The following is a 21046-nucleotide window of genomic DNA, read 5'->3' on the forward strand; positions in this document are numbered from 1 at the left end:
ACTTTCCATCCTCAAATCTGACTTCCTGAACTTGTGTTGTTTATGATTCCCTAACTGATCTTTGACTGGTACAAGTCTGTACTCAGCTCTGATTCTTGGATCTTTGTTTTGTCTGTACATACTTAGCCTTAAAAAGTAACCTTGTTTTCTTGCCTGTATTCTCACATTCCTGTGCTGCAGTGAGATTTATAGCTGCTACAAAGAATTCTGATCTAAGGTTGACCTCTTGTACTTATAATTGCTGGCACAGGACAGTAGGTTTCCCTCAGGCATTACACCATAGGGGCTCTCATTTCTTGATGGATGCCAGATTGGGGAAGGCCGCAGTATGGCTCTTTTGGCATGGTGGTAGGATGACCTGGCATTTCATGTCTTTCTCTGTGGATAGTTGGCAAATCCAAGTGTTGCTTTCCTTCTTTTGCCTTTTGCAATGTACTTTTATTGTCAGGTCTTTCTAAGTTATGTTTTATTTATTTTATTTTATTTTTATTTATCAAATACTTATTTTATTTTTATTTATCAAATACTTTATTTCTATATCAAATTTAAAAAATAAATATTTTTATTTATCAAATACTTTTTTCAGCTTTCAATTTGGGGAAACCAAATTGAAAGCTGAAAAAAATTAGAAATGAAGATAGTTCCCATCAATTCCATGTTTATGCCCCTGTTTCTTCCTTTTAAATTCCTTCCCATATTGTTTCAAGAAGAAAAATTATCAACATCCATGTAAAACAGGTTGAGCTCAGGGCTACCAGTTGCCATCCCCTCTAACATGGCAAATTTTGTGTGATTGTTTTCAGAGTCATCTAAGAGAATATTTTGGAGTATTGGGGTTATTATGTAGTAGGTGATAATGGATTTCACATGGTATTATGATATGTACTATGAAATAAAATGATGCAACATATATATCTTGTGCACATATGCAATTTTAAATTAATTGGAAATGAGTACATAGATAATACATTTGATTATTTAAGTACCTTCTGTTAAAACATGCCAGTTTATTCTTCTTTTCTTTTCTTTAGACCAGCTCTGTCATCCAGTACATCCTTCCAAGAAAACCAAGAGAAAATATGGTTTGCACAAATAAGCTTAAGCGGCCAGAATTACTTTGAAAGAATTGTGAACAGAAAAACAACAATGTAAGTTATTTTCATTGTTAAAATTGCAATTCCATAAGAATATGTCCAAAGGATAAAATGGTGGGAGGGCTTTGACTGGTCGTTCTCAGCATCTTGTTACATAATGGGATGAAAATGAGAATGATTCTTCTTCTATCATATTTCCAATGTATATCTCATATATTAGTTTCATCTTTTGAGTTGCCTTACTGAAATAAATGAACATTTGCACGATATTCTAATTTTTCGAGTTTCACCTGTACTGTAGATTCTTCCTGAGTTCTTGTACACATAAGTATATTATTATTGTTGGTCACACAGTCAGCCAGATGTTTAGACTGATTTGGCATTTTTATCCACTTATCGAGTCCTTCCCAAGGACCTGGGATAGGCAGATACTGTTGTTTGATGATATTAAAGGTATCGTCACAGAATGTAAGCTGTTCCAAGTAAAGCTGCCTTTTGCAATTGAGTGATGGTGATTTTGTATTATTATTCTTGGTCGCATGGTCAGCCAGATGTTTAGACTGAATTTGGCATTTTTATCCACCTATCAAGTCCTTCCCAAGGACCTGGGATAGGCAGATGTTGTTGTTTGATGGTGTTAAAGGTATCATCACAGGATGTAAGCTGTTTCAAGTAAAGCTGCCTTTTGCAATTGAGTGATGGTGATTTTTGTCAATGCCAGTGGTCTTCAAGTGGTACTCCAGATGTTTTGGGATTACACCCAAGGCACCTATTAGTATTGGCACTATCTTTGCTTTCTTTTGCCACAGTCATTCTATTATTGTTGTTGTTGTTGTTGGTTGCATAGTCAGTCAGATGTTTAGACTGGATTTGGTATTATATTATTATTATTATTATTATTATTATTTATTATTTCCTGCAAATTGTTCAGTATATGGAATACAGAGAAAAAAAAGATTCAGGTTTTAAATAAGTCAACTGATATGACATCTAGTTCTCCTTTGATATGTTCATTTGAAGCTTTATAACATATTACTATATAAACCTAGAGTGTTATATACATTTGTTGGCTATATTCTTGAGTTCTGCCTGCTTTTTCAAGGGTTGATTAAAAATCCTGTGAGACTAGTTTAGCTGAGGTATACATCTAGTATATATACACATTTGAACCACAAACTAGGATGTGAAAGGTAATCAGGCATGTTTGAAGATTATGGATACATTAATCTGGATTTATTAAGAGGGCTGGGCCTTTACACAGTTTGTCCAAAATATTATAAATTGAGCCTGGTCATTTATGCTTTGGGTGAGAACTCTGAATTGATTCGTTATATGATTCATTTGTTCATTTTTGTGGCTATCTGTGGCTATTACAAGTAGCCCTCACTTACGGACCATAATAAGGACCGGTAACTCCATCGCTAAGCAACGTGGTCATTAAGTGTGACATCACATGACTGTGCTGAGTTACGCCATCAGTTCCCTTGCAGTCGTTAAGCAAATTACTGCGAGTTGTTAAGTGCTATGTCATGTGACTGTGACTTGTGACTTCGTACTGGCTTCCCCACTGACCTTGCTTGCCAGAAGCTGGCTGTGAAGTTCACAAATGGAGGTCACGTGACTGTGGGATGCTGCGACTGTTGTAGACGTGAGCCAGTTGCCAAGTGCCAGAATCCCAATCATGTGACATCAGTACACACAGGTTATTCAGGTTTCTTCCATCAGTTTTAAAACCACACTCATATTCTTTCAATCCTGACTTTGTAGTGGAGAAAATAAATCTAACAAACAAAATGGAGACTGCACCCTTTCACACACACACACGTCTTTTAGATATGACCAGGGTCAAAACCCAATTATCTCTGCCTAATCCCATCAGACTCTAATTGACCTTCCCTGCCCCGCAGACAAAGCCCTCCTGCAATCCCATCTAAACCAAAGAAGCCACCTCACAAGCTCACAGCACAGCCCAAGGGCAGCCCTTATAAGGAAACTGCAACCTAGAGAAACCCCAGCCCTCCTGTTTCCATCAGCTGATGACCTCAGCATTCTATCTCCTTAAACAATGGATTTCCTCAGCTCTGTTGCCTTCTTGAAAGGCTCATTTTGCCTAACAGTAGAACTCACCCCTGGTATACTGGCAAGGACCTGTCTAGCTTCCCCAACTGGCCAGCAAATCAGATCCATAGGATTTCCCACCCTGCAGCCCTCAATTTCTGTAAAAATCTTTGCTTTTCCATTGTTCAGGGCCCCTCTTTCTTGTAAAGCAGGCACCCAATGATCCTTGTAATAAACATGGTCCTTCTCCTCAGTGTTGTGCTCCTTCTTCAGGCTAAATCCACAGGACCTTCCTCAATATATATTCAGAGTATAAATTAAATAAATAAGGAGAGAGTATACAGCTTTCTCTTACTCCTTTGACCTGGAGCCAATCTGTTTCACTGTGTTTCACCCAGACTATGGCTTTTTGTTCAGTGTATAAGTTTTGCATGCAGACAGTGAGATGTTCCAGGATCCCACAGTGTTATGTTGACATGATCAACACAATTGAAAGCCTTTCTATAGCCAATGAAGCATATGTTGATTTTTTTCTTGGAATTATTTGGTTTTCTCAATTATCAGCATGCATTAGCAATAATATTTCTTGTTCCACAGCCTTTTCTAAAATCAGCTCAGACATCTGGCATTTCCCTTTCCATGTAGGTCTCTAATCTGCATTGGATGATCCTAAGCATTGTTTTTCTAGCATGGAAATTAAAGATAATGTGAGATAGTTTGCATACTTTGTTAAGTCTCCTCTGATATTGGTACATAGACAGATCTATTCCAATCTGTTTGCCATTGTTTTATCCTCCAGATTTGCTGGCATAGTTTGCTTAGAACCTTGACTGATTCTTCTGCTGCTGCTAACCATATTTCTCTAGGTATTCTGTCAATTCCTGTAGTTTTCTGACTTTATGATGACCAAGGTACTGATCATCTTCTAGTATTAGAGGTATTTGTAAATAGGGAATATCTTCTAAGGTATCTTGGATATTAATATTCCTACAGTACAAAATTTCAGTATATTTCTACTTTTGTTCATTAACTGAATCAGTTAATATCTGACAATTGGCATCCTCTACCATTCCAGTGCAAGGTTGAGGCCTCCTTCTGAGTTTGGAGATCTTGGAAATCATATTTCCCCCCAAGTTTTTCCATCTTGCACATCTTTAGAGATGTTATAATACTGCTTCTTGTCTCTTTGAAATTCTTTGTTAAGTTATGTCTTGAGATCTTTGTCTTTCTTGGCTTTGGCTTCTCTCCTGTTGGCAATTTCTACCATCTGTTCTGACATCTATTTTGGTTTCTTGGTCTTTAGCACTCTCTTTTCACATTTATCCTCAACTTTTTGATTTCATTCCATTTTTCTTTGGTTCCCTATCAATGAGTTTCAGGATTTCAAAGTGAATCCTGATGTTTTTGAAAATGGTGGTTATATGCTCAAGTCATATCATGGAAGCTGGTTGGATTTGTTTTTCCAGTTTAGGTTGACTTGGAACTTGCACATCAGCAGTTTGTGATTTGTTCCACGATTAGCCCCAGCTGTATCATTGCCCTTATAGGTGAGCTCTTCCATCTCCTTTTACCAATAATATAGTCAATTTGATTTCTGTGTGTTCCATCAGGTAATGCCCATGTATATAAGCATAATTTTCTTTGAAGACTGTGTTAGCAATGAAAAAAATCATTGGATTGGCAGAAACAATTGTTTTCTAGCTTCATGTCTGTTCTCTAGACCATATAGTCCTACTACATTTTCCTCCCTGTTGTTTCCAATTTTGGCATTCCAGTCTTCAACCACAAATAGCACATCTTGCTTGTATGATCTGTTGATTTCAAATTGAACTTGATCATAAAACCTGTCACATTCCTCTTCTTCTGTGTCAGTGGTTGGAGTATAAACTTGAATAACCATCTAACTGAAGGATAATCTGCAAAGTCTAATTGTTATTATTCAGTCACTGACTGCATTCCAGCCAAGTACTATTTTTGCTATATTTTTCCTCACTATGAAAATAACACCACTCCTTCTTAGTTTTTCATCTCCTAAGTAGTAAATAGTAGTAAATTTACTAAGTAGTAAATCCTCTGAAAGTGCACAATTCCAATCATTTCATTTCACTAATGCCTGAGATGTCAATGTGTAACCAGTTCGTTTCATCTTTCACTGTGTTGAGCTTTTCCATGTTCATGCTTCTTATGTTCCGTGTGTCCATTATAATTCTGTGTTTGGAGCCTCAGATTTTCTTTTCCTGTGTGGCAGTATCAGCAACCAGACATTGTGAAGGCTTTAATCTAACCACATCATAAACACCATTAGAACATTGAAAGATCCTTAGCTCTTCCTCAGTAGTATGTTGAGTGCCATCCAACCTGAGGGCCCATTGTCTGTACTTTATTGTTAATCATTTTATCGTATCTATCCATCTGGTTTTCTTGGTAAAATATAGGAGTAGTTTATCATTGCTTCTCCCCTGCAGTATGAAATTATGCCTTTTATGTTGCCACTGTCAGCTACTTGAAGCATCTTCCTGTATCGCACTTGTCCAATATATGTGCTTGCTTGCTTTAGCTGGGCAAATGTGATGAACTTCATGGCTTAGCCACGGGGTTATATGTCTTGGCATACACCATCAGTGTCCTTTGCTCATTCCTCCCAGGAAGACCATCCCCCATCACAATGAGTGGGGCAGGGGAATAAAGCAATAAATAATTACTATTATTAATCACATTTAATAATATTTAAGCATTATATAGAGCTTTCCCCAAGTCTAGTAAAAACAAAGGGCCAAACTGATTTTTCCATGGTAAGGCCTCCCATTGCATTAGAAAGAAATGTAGCTGCATGAGGCAGATGTTTTGATTGGAACAGAAGTGGAGGGAGTGCTTAATACTTTTTAAAATGGATTGTTTCAGTTTTAGTGATAATATAATTCTACCAAAGCTGTTTCTCTGCTCATGACAGCTTTCATCAAATAAAGGATCATTGTTAAACTGTATATGGCCACCATCTAGTTACACTCAGAGCTTGATAGATGTAGGTGGATCTGAACTTTTATTTGAATTTGCTTTGTTTGCTAGTTTTATTTACATAAAAAATATGTTTTTTAATGTTCAACACAAGTGCATTGTACAAAAATGCACCACTTCAACAATAAACCAGTTGTCATCATCAGCCAAATACTTTGATTTTTGTGTGATTGAAACAGCCAGAAATATTTCATTCATTATTAATATCCAAGTCATGTGTTTCCATTACTGTATGATATTTGCTTTCACACTCTGGATAGCTTTGTTCCTCTAAGACTAGCAAAACAGTTTTCCAATCTATGCTGCTGTGATTTTTATAAATAATTTTCAACAGAAAATTCTGAAGTAGACATGAGTAACATCTACTTAATCTTGAGTTATTAAAAGAGTTTAATTTTCCCCATAGGCCTGTGGATTTCTTGACAAATGCTGTTTTAAATGACATCTCTCAATACTGAGTTTTTAAAAATAGGGAAAAAAGAATTATAGTGGTGTGAAAAGTGCATTATTATTAGATTTGCCATTGACACATACAGACCCAGAAGGCAAACTGGCATCTCACTTGCCTTTGCCAACACGCGGAATACATTTTTAAAATCACCATTGATTTAATAAGGTCCTTTGACATTTATATTTCACTTCTGTTTTGCAAAGATTTCAGTGTGCATCCACATTTCATCCTCATAGCAAACTTGTGAGATAGATTTTGAAACAGAATTATGCTGAGAATTATAAGCCATTTTAGTTTTTATAGTATCATTGTTTATATTAAAGATGAGGAATCCATGGTCTTTCAGATATTGCTGTGAATCATTAATTCCAGCATAGTTTCTATCTAATGCTACTGAGTTCACATACCCACCAAGTCAAAACAAATTATGTATTGGCCTGGCATGTCTGAATGCAGTGTCTCCAGTCCACAGAGTTGGAAGTAGATTTGGGGGGAGGGATATCAGTGAAATTTGTGAACCCAGCTGCTGTCATATGACTAGCTATTCCTTATTTGTTAAGGTGAAATTAACAAAGAAAATTTCAGCTCTCACTCATTTCTAACCTAGCACTAATCTGAATTTCATTAGAGATGGTAATAGCCTATTTAGTAGATTTGTCTTGTGTTCTTGGAAAGGCTTTCCTGTCCTTTCAAATAACTGAAAGCAAAAGATTTATCACACAAATACTTCAATGCTCATTAATGCAACACCTAGTTTTTGAATAAAATAAAAACTGTTCATATGTGTTCTAACATCTCCAGACATTACATTTTAATGTATTTAATATATTAATGTACTCCATATAATAAATACAAGAGTTGGATGAAAGCTAATGCCTCCAGCTCCATAACTTTAGTTTAAACAGCGTTATTTTAATATATGAAACAGGGAAATAATCCTTGGAATGAGCTCTTTCGTTACCGGGTATTTATTTCTCCACATAATCACAACCATTCACTACTCGCTTTGGCCAGTGATTGACAAGTTTCTTAAAGCCATCATGAAAGAATTCCATACTTTGCTTCTTCAACCAGGTCCTGACAGTCTTTTCCATGTTTTCACTTCAGTTACGCAGATGCCCAGTTGAAGGTATTCCTTCAGTTTTGGAAAAATGTGGAAGTCGCATGGTGTCAGGACTGGACTATATGGTGGATGGAATAAGATAGTGAGATCCAACTTGGGAACATTAGTTGCTGTCACAGGTCATCCACTTCATTCCTGATCATACAAATCAGCTTTTTCAAGTTAGCCATTTACTTTTTTTTTGTCCAGGAACATACAGTACTGAGATCAACACAGTCATCCCCATAAACAACCTGCATTTAGTAGTGAATTTTACTTGGAGGGACTCTTTTGGCTGTGAAAATTCAATTGCAGCAATTGCAGACCATGGTGTCAGGTTCAGCCCATGAATCACCACAAGACAATCCAGAATTCAGCTCAGCTTCTTTATTAGCTTGTACCTAATAGACAGAATCTCGCCAGACTAATCCCCCAACAATAGCAACTATAACCACCGTGCCCGGGGGGGGGCAGTCTCCTCCTCTTGACTTTCACACAGTCCATCTGGGGGCTGAGGAGATGCTTTCCTTGGAATGTCTCTCCCCCCTCCCTGTAACCTTGAAGCTCCATTCCAGAATCCTCCCCACTCACGCCTTCCATCACACATGGATTCCCCAACAGTTACTGCAGGCTTCCATTTTACAAAGAACAGCAACACAAACTCTTTTCACAAGAACTTCCTGCGAAATGAAATGAAAGAACAGGTGCTAAAGAACACGCAGAGCTTCTAGAGTATCACTATTGCCATCAGTTGGCGACTTAGAGCTTTGGCGACATTACTTTTCATTCAACCCTCATACTATATTATGATTGCAGTCTGCATTGTGAACAATACACTGCATGCACAATTATTAGGCAAGTTGTATTTTTGAGGATGAATTTCATTATTGAACAACTACAGTGCTCTTGGTCAATCCAAAATGTTAATAAACTTCAAACCTGAATATTTAAGAAAGTAAAAGTGAGGTTTTGGCTTTCTTAGCAGCATATCTATGTATGCACAATTATTGGGCAACTATTAGTGTGCAGAATTATTATGCAACTAAATGAAAAACAAAAATTCCCCCATCTCACTCGTTTATTTTCATCTATTAAAGTGAGAATAATGAACATACAACTCAAAATTTACAAATAAACATTTCTGACATTTCAAACAAAAAATCAGTGACCAATATACAGTGGGGCAAAAAAGTATTTAGTCAGCCACCAATTGTGCAAGTTCTCCCACTTAAAAAGATGAGAGAGGCCTGTAATTTTCATCATAGGTATACCTCAACTATGAGAGACAAAATGGGGGAAAAAATCCAGAAAATCACATTGTCTGATTTTTAAAGAATTTATTTGCAAATCATGGTGGAAAATAAGTATTTGGTCACCTACAAACAAGCAAGATGTCTGGCTCTCACAGACCTGTGACTACTTCTTTAAGAGGCTCCTCTGTCCTCCACTCGTTACCTGTGGTAATGGCACCTGTTTGACCTTGTTATCAGTATAAAAGACACCTGTCCACAACCTCAAACAGTCACACTCCAAACTCCACCATGGCCAAAAGAGCTGTTGAAGGACACCAGAAACAAAATTGTAGACCTGCACCAGGCTGGGAAGACTGAATCTGCAATAGGCAAGCAGCTTGGTGTGAAGAAATCAACTGTGGGAGCAATAATTAGAAAATGGAAGACATACAAGACCACTGATAATCTCCCTCGATCTGGGGCTCCATGCAAGATCTCACCCCGTGGGGTCAAAATGATCACAAGAACGATGAGCAAAAAATCCCAGAACCACATGGAGGGACCTAGTGAATGACCTGCAGAGAGCTGGGACCAAAGTAACAAAGGCTACCATCAGTAACACACTACGCCGCCAGGGACTCAAATCCTGCAGTGCCAGATGTGTCCCCCTGCTTAAGCCAGTACATGTCCAGGCCCGTCTGAAGTTTGCTAGAGAGCATTTGGATGATCCAGAAGAGGATTGGGAGAATGTCATATGGTCAGATGAAACCAAAGTAGAACGTTTTGGTCTAAACTCAACTCGTTGTGTTTGGAGGAGAGGGAATGCTGAGTTGCATCCAAAGAACACCATACCTACTGTGAAGCATGGGGGTGGAAACATCATGCTTTGGGGCTGTTTTTCTGCAAAGGGACCAGGAGGACTGATCCGTGTAAAGGAAAGAATGAATGGGGCCATGTATTGTGAGATTTTGAGTGAACACCTCCTTCCATCAGCAAGGGCATTGAAGATGAAACGTGGCTGGGTCTTTCAGCATGACAATGATCCCAAACACACCACCCGGGCAACGAAGGAGTGGCTTCGTAAGAAGCATTTCAAGGTCCTGGAGTGGCCTAGCCAGTCTCCAGATCTCAACCCCATGGAAAACCTTTGGAGGGAGTTGAAAGTCCGTGTTGCCCAGCGACAGCCCCAAAACATCACTGCTCTAGAGGAGATCTGCATGGAGGAATGGGCCAAAATACCAGCAACTGTGTGTGAAAGCCTTGTGAAGACTTACAGAAAACGTTTGACCTCTGTCATTGCCAACAAAGGATATATGACAAAGTATTGAGATGAACTTTTGATATTGACCAAATACTTATTTTCCACCATGATTTGCAAATAAATTCTTTAAAAATCAGACAATGTGATTTTCTGGATTTTTTTCCCCATTTTGTCTCTCATAGTTGAGGTATACCTATGATGAAAATTACAGGCCTCTCTCATCTTTTTAAGTGGGAGAACTTGCACAATTGGTGGCTGATACCAATACTTTTTTGCCCCACTGTAGCTACCCTTCTTTGCAATAACTGTCATAAGCCTTCCATTCATGGAGTCTGTCAGTTTCTTGATCTGTTGACGATCAACTTTTTGTGCACCAGCAACCATAGCCTCCCAGACGCTGTTCAGAGAGGTGTACTGTTTTCCTTCACTGTAAATCTCCCATTTGAGAAGGGCCCACAAGTTCTCAATAGGGTTAAGGTCAGGTGAGGAAGGGGGCCATGTCATTATTCTTTCATCTTTGAGGCCTTTACTGGGTAGCCACACAGTGGAGTATTTCAATGCATGCGATGGAGCATTGTCCTGCATAAACATCATGGTTTTGAAAGATGCAGACTTTTTCCTGTACCACTGCTTGAAGAAAGTGTCTTCTAAAAACTGGCAGTAGGTTTGGGAGTTGATTTTGAGTCTATTTTCAACCTGAAAAGGTCCAACTAGCTCATCTGTAATAATACGAGCCCATACCAGTACCCCAGCTCCACCTTGCTGGCGTCTGTCGAAGTGGAGCTCTGTGCCCGTTACTGATCCAGCCATGGGCCCATCCATCTGGTCCATCAAGAGTCACTCTCATCTCATCAGTCCATAAAACCTTTGAAAAATCTGTCTTCAGATATTTCTTGGCCCAGTCTTGCCATTTCAATTTATGTGTCTTGTTCAGTGGTGGTCGAGTTTCAGCCTTCCTTACCTTGGCCATGTCTCTGAGCACTGCACACCTTGTACTTCTGGGCACTCCAGGTAGGTTGCAGTTCTGGAATATGACAGCACTGGAGGATAATGGGTTCCTGGTAGCTTCACGTTTGATTCTTCTCAAACCTTTGGCAGTTAATTTGCGTCTTTTTTTCTCAACATGTATCTTGCGACCCTGTTGACTATTTGCAACAAAACGTTTGATGGTTCTGTGGTTATGCACCAATATCTTAGCAATTTCAAGAGTGCTGCATCCTTCTGAAAGACTTTTTACAATTTTTGACTTTTCAGAGTCAATTAAATCTCTTTTTTGGCCCATTTTGCCTGAGGAAAAGAAGCTGCCTAATAATTATGCACACCTTGATGTAGGGTGTTGACCTCCTTAGGCCACACCCTCCCTCATTACACAAATACACATCACCTGATATGCTTATATCCAATAAGCATTCAGGTTTATACAGCTTGGAGGTGGAAAATATGCATAAAAATGATGATATGGTCAAAATACTCACTTGCCTAATAATTGTGCACACAGTGTAGTTCACTGGCAACTTGAGCATAGTAAAAAAACAATACTTTCCTGTTCATCTAATCTACGAACATGCAAGCTATTCTAAAGTCATTATAGCATTGTTTGTTTTGTTACAGCTAATAAGAAGCTATATTTAATATGAAGCATACCATGCTTACTGTTAATAGGGTAATTAGGAAGCAAATCAAGAACAGCTTAAAAGGAAAAAAAAGAACAAAGGCAGAGGCTTCTAATCACTGCTAAACCCTTTTTGTTTTTAATTATTAATATACCCATAAAGAATGTCAGTACAGAATTATTCTGTTTGAAAACTTATTATGTCTTCCAGTAAAACAGACACCTTGATGAACAATACTAAAGTTTGGCCAACGCTTACCTGGAAATAAATCTCATTGGATTCAATAAATAGCAACTTTTTAGGAGATATATGTGTAACGTAGTCCTATGCATGCTTACTCAGAATTGTTCTATTATTCAATAAGGTTTATTTACAGGAAGGTTTGCATAGGTTTGCAGCTTTGTGATTTAAACCTTTAAACTCAGAGGGATTGAAAATGATCAAGTCCTATTGTCTTTTGCGCTTATAGCCACATTACTGACTGTAAAAACCTTGAATTAAAACATCAAGTTTATACAAAATCTGTTTATTGTACGTAAGTTCTATTATATATTTTCAGCTAAGAGTATCCCAGAAAAATGTTTTAGAAATGCATAATTGAATGGAAATGTTTGATAGTTTTTAAGGCAAAAATAGCTTCATAAAAACTGGAATGCTAATGTTATATATAATATTGAAATGTGATCAGATTTTGCTGGCATATTTATCTTCATATTTACACTGACATGCCTAATTTGTCTTGGTAGCTGGACTCCTCATGTACAGTGTCTGCATATGGACATAACATTAAGCTAGTGGCAATGCCTGCCTGACTTTGTCAAGGCTTAGAAGGTAAGCAGGGTCAGGCCTGGTTAGTGTTTGAATGGGAGACATCCAGGGGTATAGGCTAGGCTGGAAAGTCAAAAAGCTTCTCAAAAGAAGGTAATAGTAGACTTCTGTACTGTTGTCAAGAAACCAAAATGAATATGTTTCTGAAGTCACTAGGAGCTGAGCTTGGCTCAAAAGGAGACTTTAGTGCAACCTTTTCTAGCATATCTGAAGGACACTAGGCTGGGAAAAACTGCTTTTCTTCTGTGTGAATGAAGCTTGAATCCAGGTAGTTCTTTCTCCTGTCTCTTCTTATAATTAAGCCATGAGGAAGAGAATAAAAGAATGGTTTCTCTTTGAACTAAATGTAGTTTGCCATATAATTCTAACTATGACAAATGGTGGTTTAACTAAGTTTAGTTTAAGGAAATCATTTCAGTTGCTTGCTTGAATTAGTAAGTTCATGGGAGTAGCTTGTTTGACTAAGCCTCTGTAAAACTACCTATAGCTTGGTTAGTTAAAAATGGAAGTGAATGGTTCCAATCTCTGCATCTACACTGGAGGAGAGTGAGTCAGTTCATGCATATACTTTGCACGTGCTTGAAAATTAGAATTGGAAGACAGTTCTCAGGCAGCAGTCGTGCTTGTAATTCAGGATTGCAAGCATTCATTTTATTTTAAAAGATGGTCTAAAACTTCTTGTGAAATAAAATGCATGTAAGTATTACAAGCAACCTTCCTGCTTCAGAGGTCTTATCTTTTAATTCATGGTACCTTTATCTTCATCCTCTTTTCTCTCTCAAATAGTAAAGTATCTTGCAAAATGCCTGCCTTGTGTCAAAACTGCTGAAAATATATACTTATAGTTTAACATGACATCCAGCTCCGTAGATGTAAATAAACGAAGACTGTCTTTTGTCTTCTTGCTGGATGTTGTTTAAAATTCTTCTCTTGTCACTGTTTGCTATACTTGGCATCTTGGCAATGTTTCAGTTGCTCAAAGTGAGGATGTTAGTCATGCATCACTTTGTATTATACAGTTTGGCCTCTGGTTTATTCTCAGAACAGTCTCATGATTGTGACAAACAGTGCTATTTTTTGTATAATAGTACTGTTTTTTGGTACTTTTCTAACCTTTATGTTGTCAAAAAGTGTCAAGAGCTAGAATGATGAGTGGATTCTTAAATAATGCTTGTCTGTTTTATTGATTAAATACTAAGTTATTTTCTGTGGAATTGTTGAATTTGCATCTTTACTTCTTAAAATGTTCCCCAAATGCTGGTTGATGTAGGCTTTTGCAAATTGCCTTCTAAAATGACAGCTTCCCACACTATTGCTGGTTGCATGATTTAAAAATAAATGAGAAGTGTAGAAAGCAGTGACCACAAAAAGTGTAACTTTTTAAAGTATTTTGCTCTTTGGGGACTGTGCCACTTGTCCATGATGATCTCTAAGGATGATCTCCAGCCTATCAGGTTTAGGCTGATAGGGAAGTCAGCTCAGTGTTCCTGGTAACTTAAGAATGTTTAAGCTCAGAAGTCAATCTCAGTCATAATATTGAAGAAATGAAACAAGAATCATATGTCAGCTTGTAGGATTGCTTATACCAGAGATAACCAGGTACCCTCCCAATATTTTAAACCACAACCTTGTACTGTTTTCTAGAGAATCTAGCTCTAGAATTTTTTATGTGGAAATTAGCCAAATTTCTAGTTTGAATTAGAAAATACTCTATCAATGACATATATCTCTCTCACATTTTCCAATCCCTGGAAAATAATTAGGGATTATTGGAGATGTTGCCCATTTCAGGTTTGTAGGATTATGCCTGATTTACACATATATTAGGGCATGATATTGCTGCATGGAAGAAAACTCACATGGGTTTCCATATTATGTAGTTTCTTTGGAGAAACTGCTGTGACTCTGGGGACCTGGTTATGACTTGGTATGTAGGACACCTTACATGCTGGCATTTTGAAGATACAGTAGTTTACTACCTTTCATTGCATGGGTGAACTGGATTAAAACTGTCCAGGTCGCAGTTCTGGGCAGAACATAAAATTGGGTAGTTCTTGCTTGGCTCCAGTTTGATCCTCTTTCCTTTTGTTCATTTAGCATCCCTGAAATATTGTTCTACTTTTCTCCTAACAGCCATTTAGGTATTTGAATACCACTATTGAATTCTCCCTTCTTGAAGCTCAATATAACATTTTATTTTTTTCCTTACTTTTATACTTTCTGATTAGGATCCAAAGAACCAGGTGACTGTGAGTCCAAAACAGATTTATTTGAATAGTAAGGCTAGTCCCTTTATGATCCTGGATTTGTTCTTCACTTACAAATTCTAGTTTATTTGAAATCACACGGACAAAGTGCTACGTAAAGCATAACTGCTTCTTCAGCTGCTTACCTTATCAAGAGGAAACAACTACAGGCAACTAATTTTTGCACACCTGGCCAAACAGGGTCAGGCATAATTGGATGGAAGGCCACCAAGGAGTATCAGGCTATAGGTTAGGCTGCAAAGTTGAAAAATATCCCAGGCAATGGCAAGCAATTTCTGTGCTGTTACCAAGAAAACTTTGTGGTTGTGTATTCACCAGCAGTTGAGCACAACTCAAGGGTACCTTTATGTGTTCATAGAATTAATTCATTATGAGCCTGGATTTGCTAGGATCTTGACTTATAATTCTGTAGATGTTGTAGTCTTTTATTCATTTTTTTCAAGCTGATCTATGGGACAGAAGAAATTCTCATCTTGCTCCATCTTTGCTTTTCTTTCTAGGACCATGTGGTTATGATATTTAAAATCTATAATGCCTCCTGCCATGGCAGCTATCCTAGACATCTGGGCAGTAGATTCACACATAGCAGCTGAGAGCTCAATTTCTGTGGATTGCCTGCTTCCTACTGGAATTTACATCAGTCTAGATGTTCCTCGTGATGCCACTATTTGTCATATCAAACAGGTAAAATTGGGTTATTGCTTAATTCATTAATTTTTAATTGAAACATCTTTTCTGGGTATTTTTTCTTACCTAGTAACTAAAATTTATATTAATTCTTAATATGAGATATTAAGACATTGTTTTTAAGAGCAGATATTTATGATACTTTTTTTTCCCTGTGGGAGCATAATTGTTTTCCTGAAATGCATACCCAGCATTGATTATCTAGCTTATATTAGCCATAGAAGAGGAGCAATATAATAAATAATATTTTGAAAACAATGATCCCAGTGGACCCCTTAGAGAAGATTCAAGATACGTTGTTCTGAACCCTCTGGATCTTTAGGAGCATGCCTGCTCAGCCAACTCCATTGTCATACATCTCTGTTTAGTACTGAAGATGGCCAAGCACATTTATTCCATTATTATGGAAACAAATCTAATTATTGGTTAATAGAGATTATACATTTGGCCTGGAATTGAGTTTTGCTTTAGTCCAGCTGAATAGTTTGACAGACTTATCAAAGAGATCACAAAAGAACCAACTTGGGAAAAAGGTCTCCCTTAGAACTTTCTGCTTGAACATAAATAAAGTTTTAACAAATATCCTTTTTATTCCTGATAGGTTGTTCTAGAACAGTCCTTACGGCAGAAAGAACTAGTTTCCTTTTAAGCTCAACATAACAACACACTGAAATTTGATGCATTTGTTGTTCTTTGAAGGCTTGAGCTAGCTATATTTGATTTAAGGATGTTTGTTTATGGAGTATAGGCTTGCAAGAGTAGGAAAGAAACACCAATTAATGCTGAATATAAAATTAGCAAAGAACTTATTTTCCAGTGAATCAACTGAAGCATTCTATTACCACACTTTTGTTCTTTTTTGCAGCTATTATGGAAACAAGCACATAGCTACCCTCTGTTTCATCTTCTTCTGGAGATTGATTCATATATGTTCTCCTGTGTGAACCAAACAGCAGTACGTGAGGAACTGGAGGATGAAACCCGAAGGCTCTGTGATGTTAGACCATTCCTTCCTGTTCTTAAATTAATTACCAGAAGCTGTGATCCAGGAGAAAAGTTAGACTCAAAAATAGGTGTCCTCATAGGAAAAGGTAAATGTCTCTGTTCTTGTTCAGATACATTAACTTGAGGTGAATTGAAGCAAGACAGTGACATTTTTATTTCATATACCTATTTTTTATTCCAGCCCTTCAAAAAAGCAAAAGAAAAGGGAGATATGAAAATGTCAATCCCACTATTTCTGGTGAAGTTGTTATTATACCATGAGGTCACCATTCCTCATGAGTGTCTTGGAGATGAATTAAAAAAATAAAAGTGAACCCCCTAGCCACAAAAAAAGTTGCCCATCTTACATTACAGTATAAGATGAGGAAGACAAAACACAGGGGAAAAAAATGTTGCAAATTCTCCCTATCTGCAGTTGGACTCCTCCCAGTTTTTACTGCAGTTTGTGTTGCATAGACTCTAGAAACTTAAAAGGCAGATGAGATTATTCTCTACATCCCTTCTCTGTAGAGATCAATTTTTTCAGCAATCCTGGGCTTTAGATCCAGGTAGTGATAGTAGCAGATCCCTCTTTTTTTAATTAAAAAAAACAAGTTTGATGAGAATTAAGTTAATGTGTATCTTATTCTTCTGCTTTAATTCAGTATACTATATATTTTCTAACATTTCCTTAGTCATATTACGTTATTAAGTATAGTTTTTATAGAAGCCAGAAGCTTCTACAAAAGTTACTTATTGCTAGATATTTAGCAATCTATTTTTCAATAGTTAGATGCATTAGTCCTTTGCAACTGTATTCTGGAATTTAAAAAAATAGTAGAAAGAAACACAATGGGCAGTTATTAATCTTGGCACAAAAGCTACAAATTCTACTGAGATTTCAACAGCAGGTTGAACATTAACTTGTTTAAGTTAACAACAGTTAACAATACTGATACAAAAAGTTCTTTCTTGGACTTTTACAATTGGTTATTTGAAAAAGAATGACTGGGTATTTTTTTTATAGACAATTTCATTCTTCGTACTTTGTGCGGTAAAGAAATTGTGACTCCAAGAATTTAATCATATCTCTAAATGAACATTAAATTGTACAGACTTAGATAAATCTATAATTTGAAATAGTTTTGTCAGTATTTTCCAGAATGTTCAGCATAGGAATGTATAGATAAGTGTGTATGAAGTCCATTTCAGTTTTGCATGTATGCAGCCATGAATCTGTTCTGTCAGATTTTGAAATCATACTGTGTTTTTATTTGTTTGGGTTTTAAAAGATGCATTTTATTTTATTTATTGCTAAGAGCTGCAGAAACCTGGAAAATTTGAAGGACAGCCATGTTCCAACTTGCATAGTAGTTTGAAAAGTCTGAACTGGGTCAGTTTAAACAATATTGTCCAACATCTGTAGCTAAGCTTCCCTCCATCCTGCTGCACTTTATATGTGTATACCCTCTCCTTGTTTAGTAACTACAATCCATTCCTTAAATTGGAAGTAAAATGGTTGCTAAGCAAGCATGTGACACAGAGGGGGGGAGAGAGAGAGAGAGAGAGAGAGAGAGAGAGAGAGACGCTGCGAAGATCCCTGGTTGCTTCCGTCTCATTTAAATAAAGTTCTCTTGTATAGCTATGCCAGCATTACTCTCACTCTGGCGTGCATTGTTAGGTGCACAAAATTAAATCATAAGTGCATGCATTGGTCAGAAAATGATTTTTTAAAATTACCATTGTATTTCCAAATGGTCATTAAGTGAGGTAGCTATTAAATGAGGAGTGGCTGTAGATAGTGGTGTAAAATGTATAGGTTGTATTTTTTTAAATTACCCTACAAAAGATTAATCGTGCATTAAAATTAACCTTTCAGTATTACAAAGAAGATGGTGTAATTCTATAGTTATGAAAAGCTTTACTTTTTAAACTGTAAAGTTTAAACTTCTACATGGATTGTAGAAAGTCGCTAGTATGTGGGTGTCATATATGTTCGTATATTAAATGGTCTTTAATGAGTATAATAATCTGGAAGTAGTTACAAAAAATGCATCTCACTTTAATGTTGTTGTTTTTTTTTAACAAAAACATTCAGGCCTCCATGAGTTTGATGCCCTACAGGATCCAGAAATTAAAGAATTCCGGATTAAGATACGACAAATCAGTGAAGAGAAAATGCAATCACTGGTGGGGTTATCTTCAATGGATTGGTTAAAGCACACACATCCTCCAGAATTAGAACCAGCAATCCAGGACAACATCCAGGATAAACTTTACGGTGGCAATCTTGTTGTGGCTGTTCATTTTGATAACTGTCAGGTAGGATTCTTAATCTAATTCACAAACATTTCTACCCTTTAAATAATTTTCACTAGATGCAAAGGATTTAATGGACACACATTATATTTCTGAAACAGTGGCCCCTTTACTGCATTATCCTTCAGAGGCAGCTGTTTTTTAGAACCAAGAGCAGTTTTAAGATCTAATTATGATATGGCACTGCAGTTGGTGGAGAACAAACATGAAAAGTTCTATGAGTGAGTGCAACCTTAGGTGTTACATTTATGTATTTTACATGTTGTAAGCCACCCAGAATCTTGGGTGCCCTCAATATCCAATAATTTAAATTAAATTAAATTAAATTACATGGGTGATTTTTGGATCCCACTCCTTTCATCTCCTTGTTCTTAAAGAAACAAAAAAATAACACCCTTATCTGGTACCTTCTGAATTAACTGTTAAATTTCACAATTTAAGTTGGAACATGCTTTAAGCATTTTAACTTAAAGTATGAACTTACAATACAAACCTATTTTTTCTGAACTTGTGAAGCAAGTATGGCATTTTAAATGTGAATAAAGTAGGTGGCATAGCAGAACTTAATTACGTTTTCAAAAGATCCATATGTTTATCTCTACTTGTTGTTCTCCTACTGGAGATTGTTTCTTTCAATTCTAAACCCACTCACTCATTCATATTAACATAGCTGCAGTGAAGACCTTTCCAGTTAAAACAGCAGGAGTTTCAAAATGAAAGACAGCATCCATTTATAGGTTAAATAATTGCTGACAACAATTGTTTTGCTTTTATATGCATAAAATTAAAAACAAATAGATATACTACACTGGTCTAAGAGTAACCTTATATTATTTTTCTGAGTTCTTCAAATTAATTAATATGTTATTTATAAACTTGCCTGAATCCTGTGCTTCGGATTCCCCATGTCTTTTTCTTTACAAATAAATAAATCTGGTGCATAGGGAAACCAGCTAAGGGTATATTAACTCTTTCTTGCCATGGTATTTTCTGGCTTAGATTTCCATCTCAGCTGCTATCTGCAGGAAATCATAATTTATGATGCAAATGAGTTCATCAACTGGGACAATAGCATTTTTAGAAAATTTAATTACAATCCCATATCTCCCATAAATCCTATTAATATTTACATTGGATTTTGTTCATCAGTGTGTAATATTTAAACTCCTAAGAAACGTCAACCCTATATAAAAAATAAAAAAGCTAGTGACTTTTGGGAAGATTTGCTATTTCAGTTTAGGTCCTGTGCTTTGGCAGTAACTTCAGAGAACGTAACAGTTTTGAGACAAATACATTTTGAAACTAAGAAAATATTGAATTGATTTTGACTGACTTCTTCATTATGGCTATGATACTCCATTGTGAGGTTTGGCTGGTTACCAGAAAGCTGCTACATAAATAAGCTTCCAGACAAAAAAATAATAATCATGAAATGAAATGAAATGAAAACTGAGCTATGATTTACATTTGTCAATAATTGCTTTTGAATCCTTACATTTTTCTGGAGCATTTGAAAAATGAAAGCTCCATATGTTCCTTTATAAAACCATTTTGTGAATGATGGAATAGACACTGCTAGGAGGATTCTTAGAAGGAAAAATATTTTCTTGCTTAATTTCAGTGGTATAGTATGGGTATATGTCCTTGCCAATTTTGAAGTGTCTGGATGAATCAGCATTTGAACTCTGAAATACCTTTAAGAAAAATACTTTTAACATTTACTTTTCACAGGAAATTATTTTTAAATACTAAAACATGATGCTTTTGATTATTTAATTTCAGTTTTCTTCTCTGTAGCATCATTCTGTGGGACATTTGTTTACTCTCGTTCCCATTTGCAGCATAATAGCCCTGTATTAATATTATCGCATAGGATTAATATCCAGTAAGGCTATGATATGCACAGAGGGTAGAATATTTTCACACATTTGCTGTGTTTAATAAGTAGTACCTTTGCTTTCTGTGATAAGGCATTTCTTTAAACTTTATTAGCTTAGCATACTTCAGTGTGCTATAAACCTTTTAGAATCATTTGTTATAAAAATGTGATACGTTTTCCTTGCCACAATAGCACATCATTAGTATAAGCATATATAAATAAATCATTTTGTTTCAACTCTCTGAGTGGTCTTTAT

The 21046-nt window shown here is 36.5% G+C and overlaps 1 protein-coding gene across 2 annotated transcripts in view; it reads left to right on the forward strand.

The window, feature by feature from the left end:
• Positions 1-21046, forward strand: part of PIK3CB (phosphatidylinositol-4,5-bisphosphate 3-kinase catalytic subunit beta) — a 92941-nt gene that overhangs the window by 20448 nt on the left and 51447 nt on the right. For both annotated transcript variants that reach the window (XM_007422249.4, XM_088131889.1), the window contains exons 2-5: positions 1032-1148; positions 15422-15605; positions 16474-16699; positions 18691-18914. In XM_007422249.4, coding sequence (XP_007422311.1) covers positions 15453-15605; positions 16474-16699; positions 18691-18914 — 603 coding nt within the window. In that variant the 5' untranslated portion in view covers positions 1032-1148; positions 15422-15452. The remainder of the gene's footprint in view (positions 1-1031; positions 1149-15421; positions 15606-16473; positions 16700-18690; positions 18915-21046) is intronic.

The sequence above is a fragment of the Python bivittatus genome, unplaced genomic scaffold, assembly GCF_059951505.1.
Source record: "Python bivittatus isolate LINGU-HERP-01145 unplaced genomic scaffold, Pbiv_v1 ctg000980_np1212, whole genome shotgun sequence".
In the NCBI taxonomy this organism is placed as follows: Eukaryota; Metazoa; Chordata; class Lepidosauria; order Squamata; family Pythonidae; genus Python; species Python bivittatus.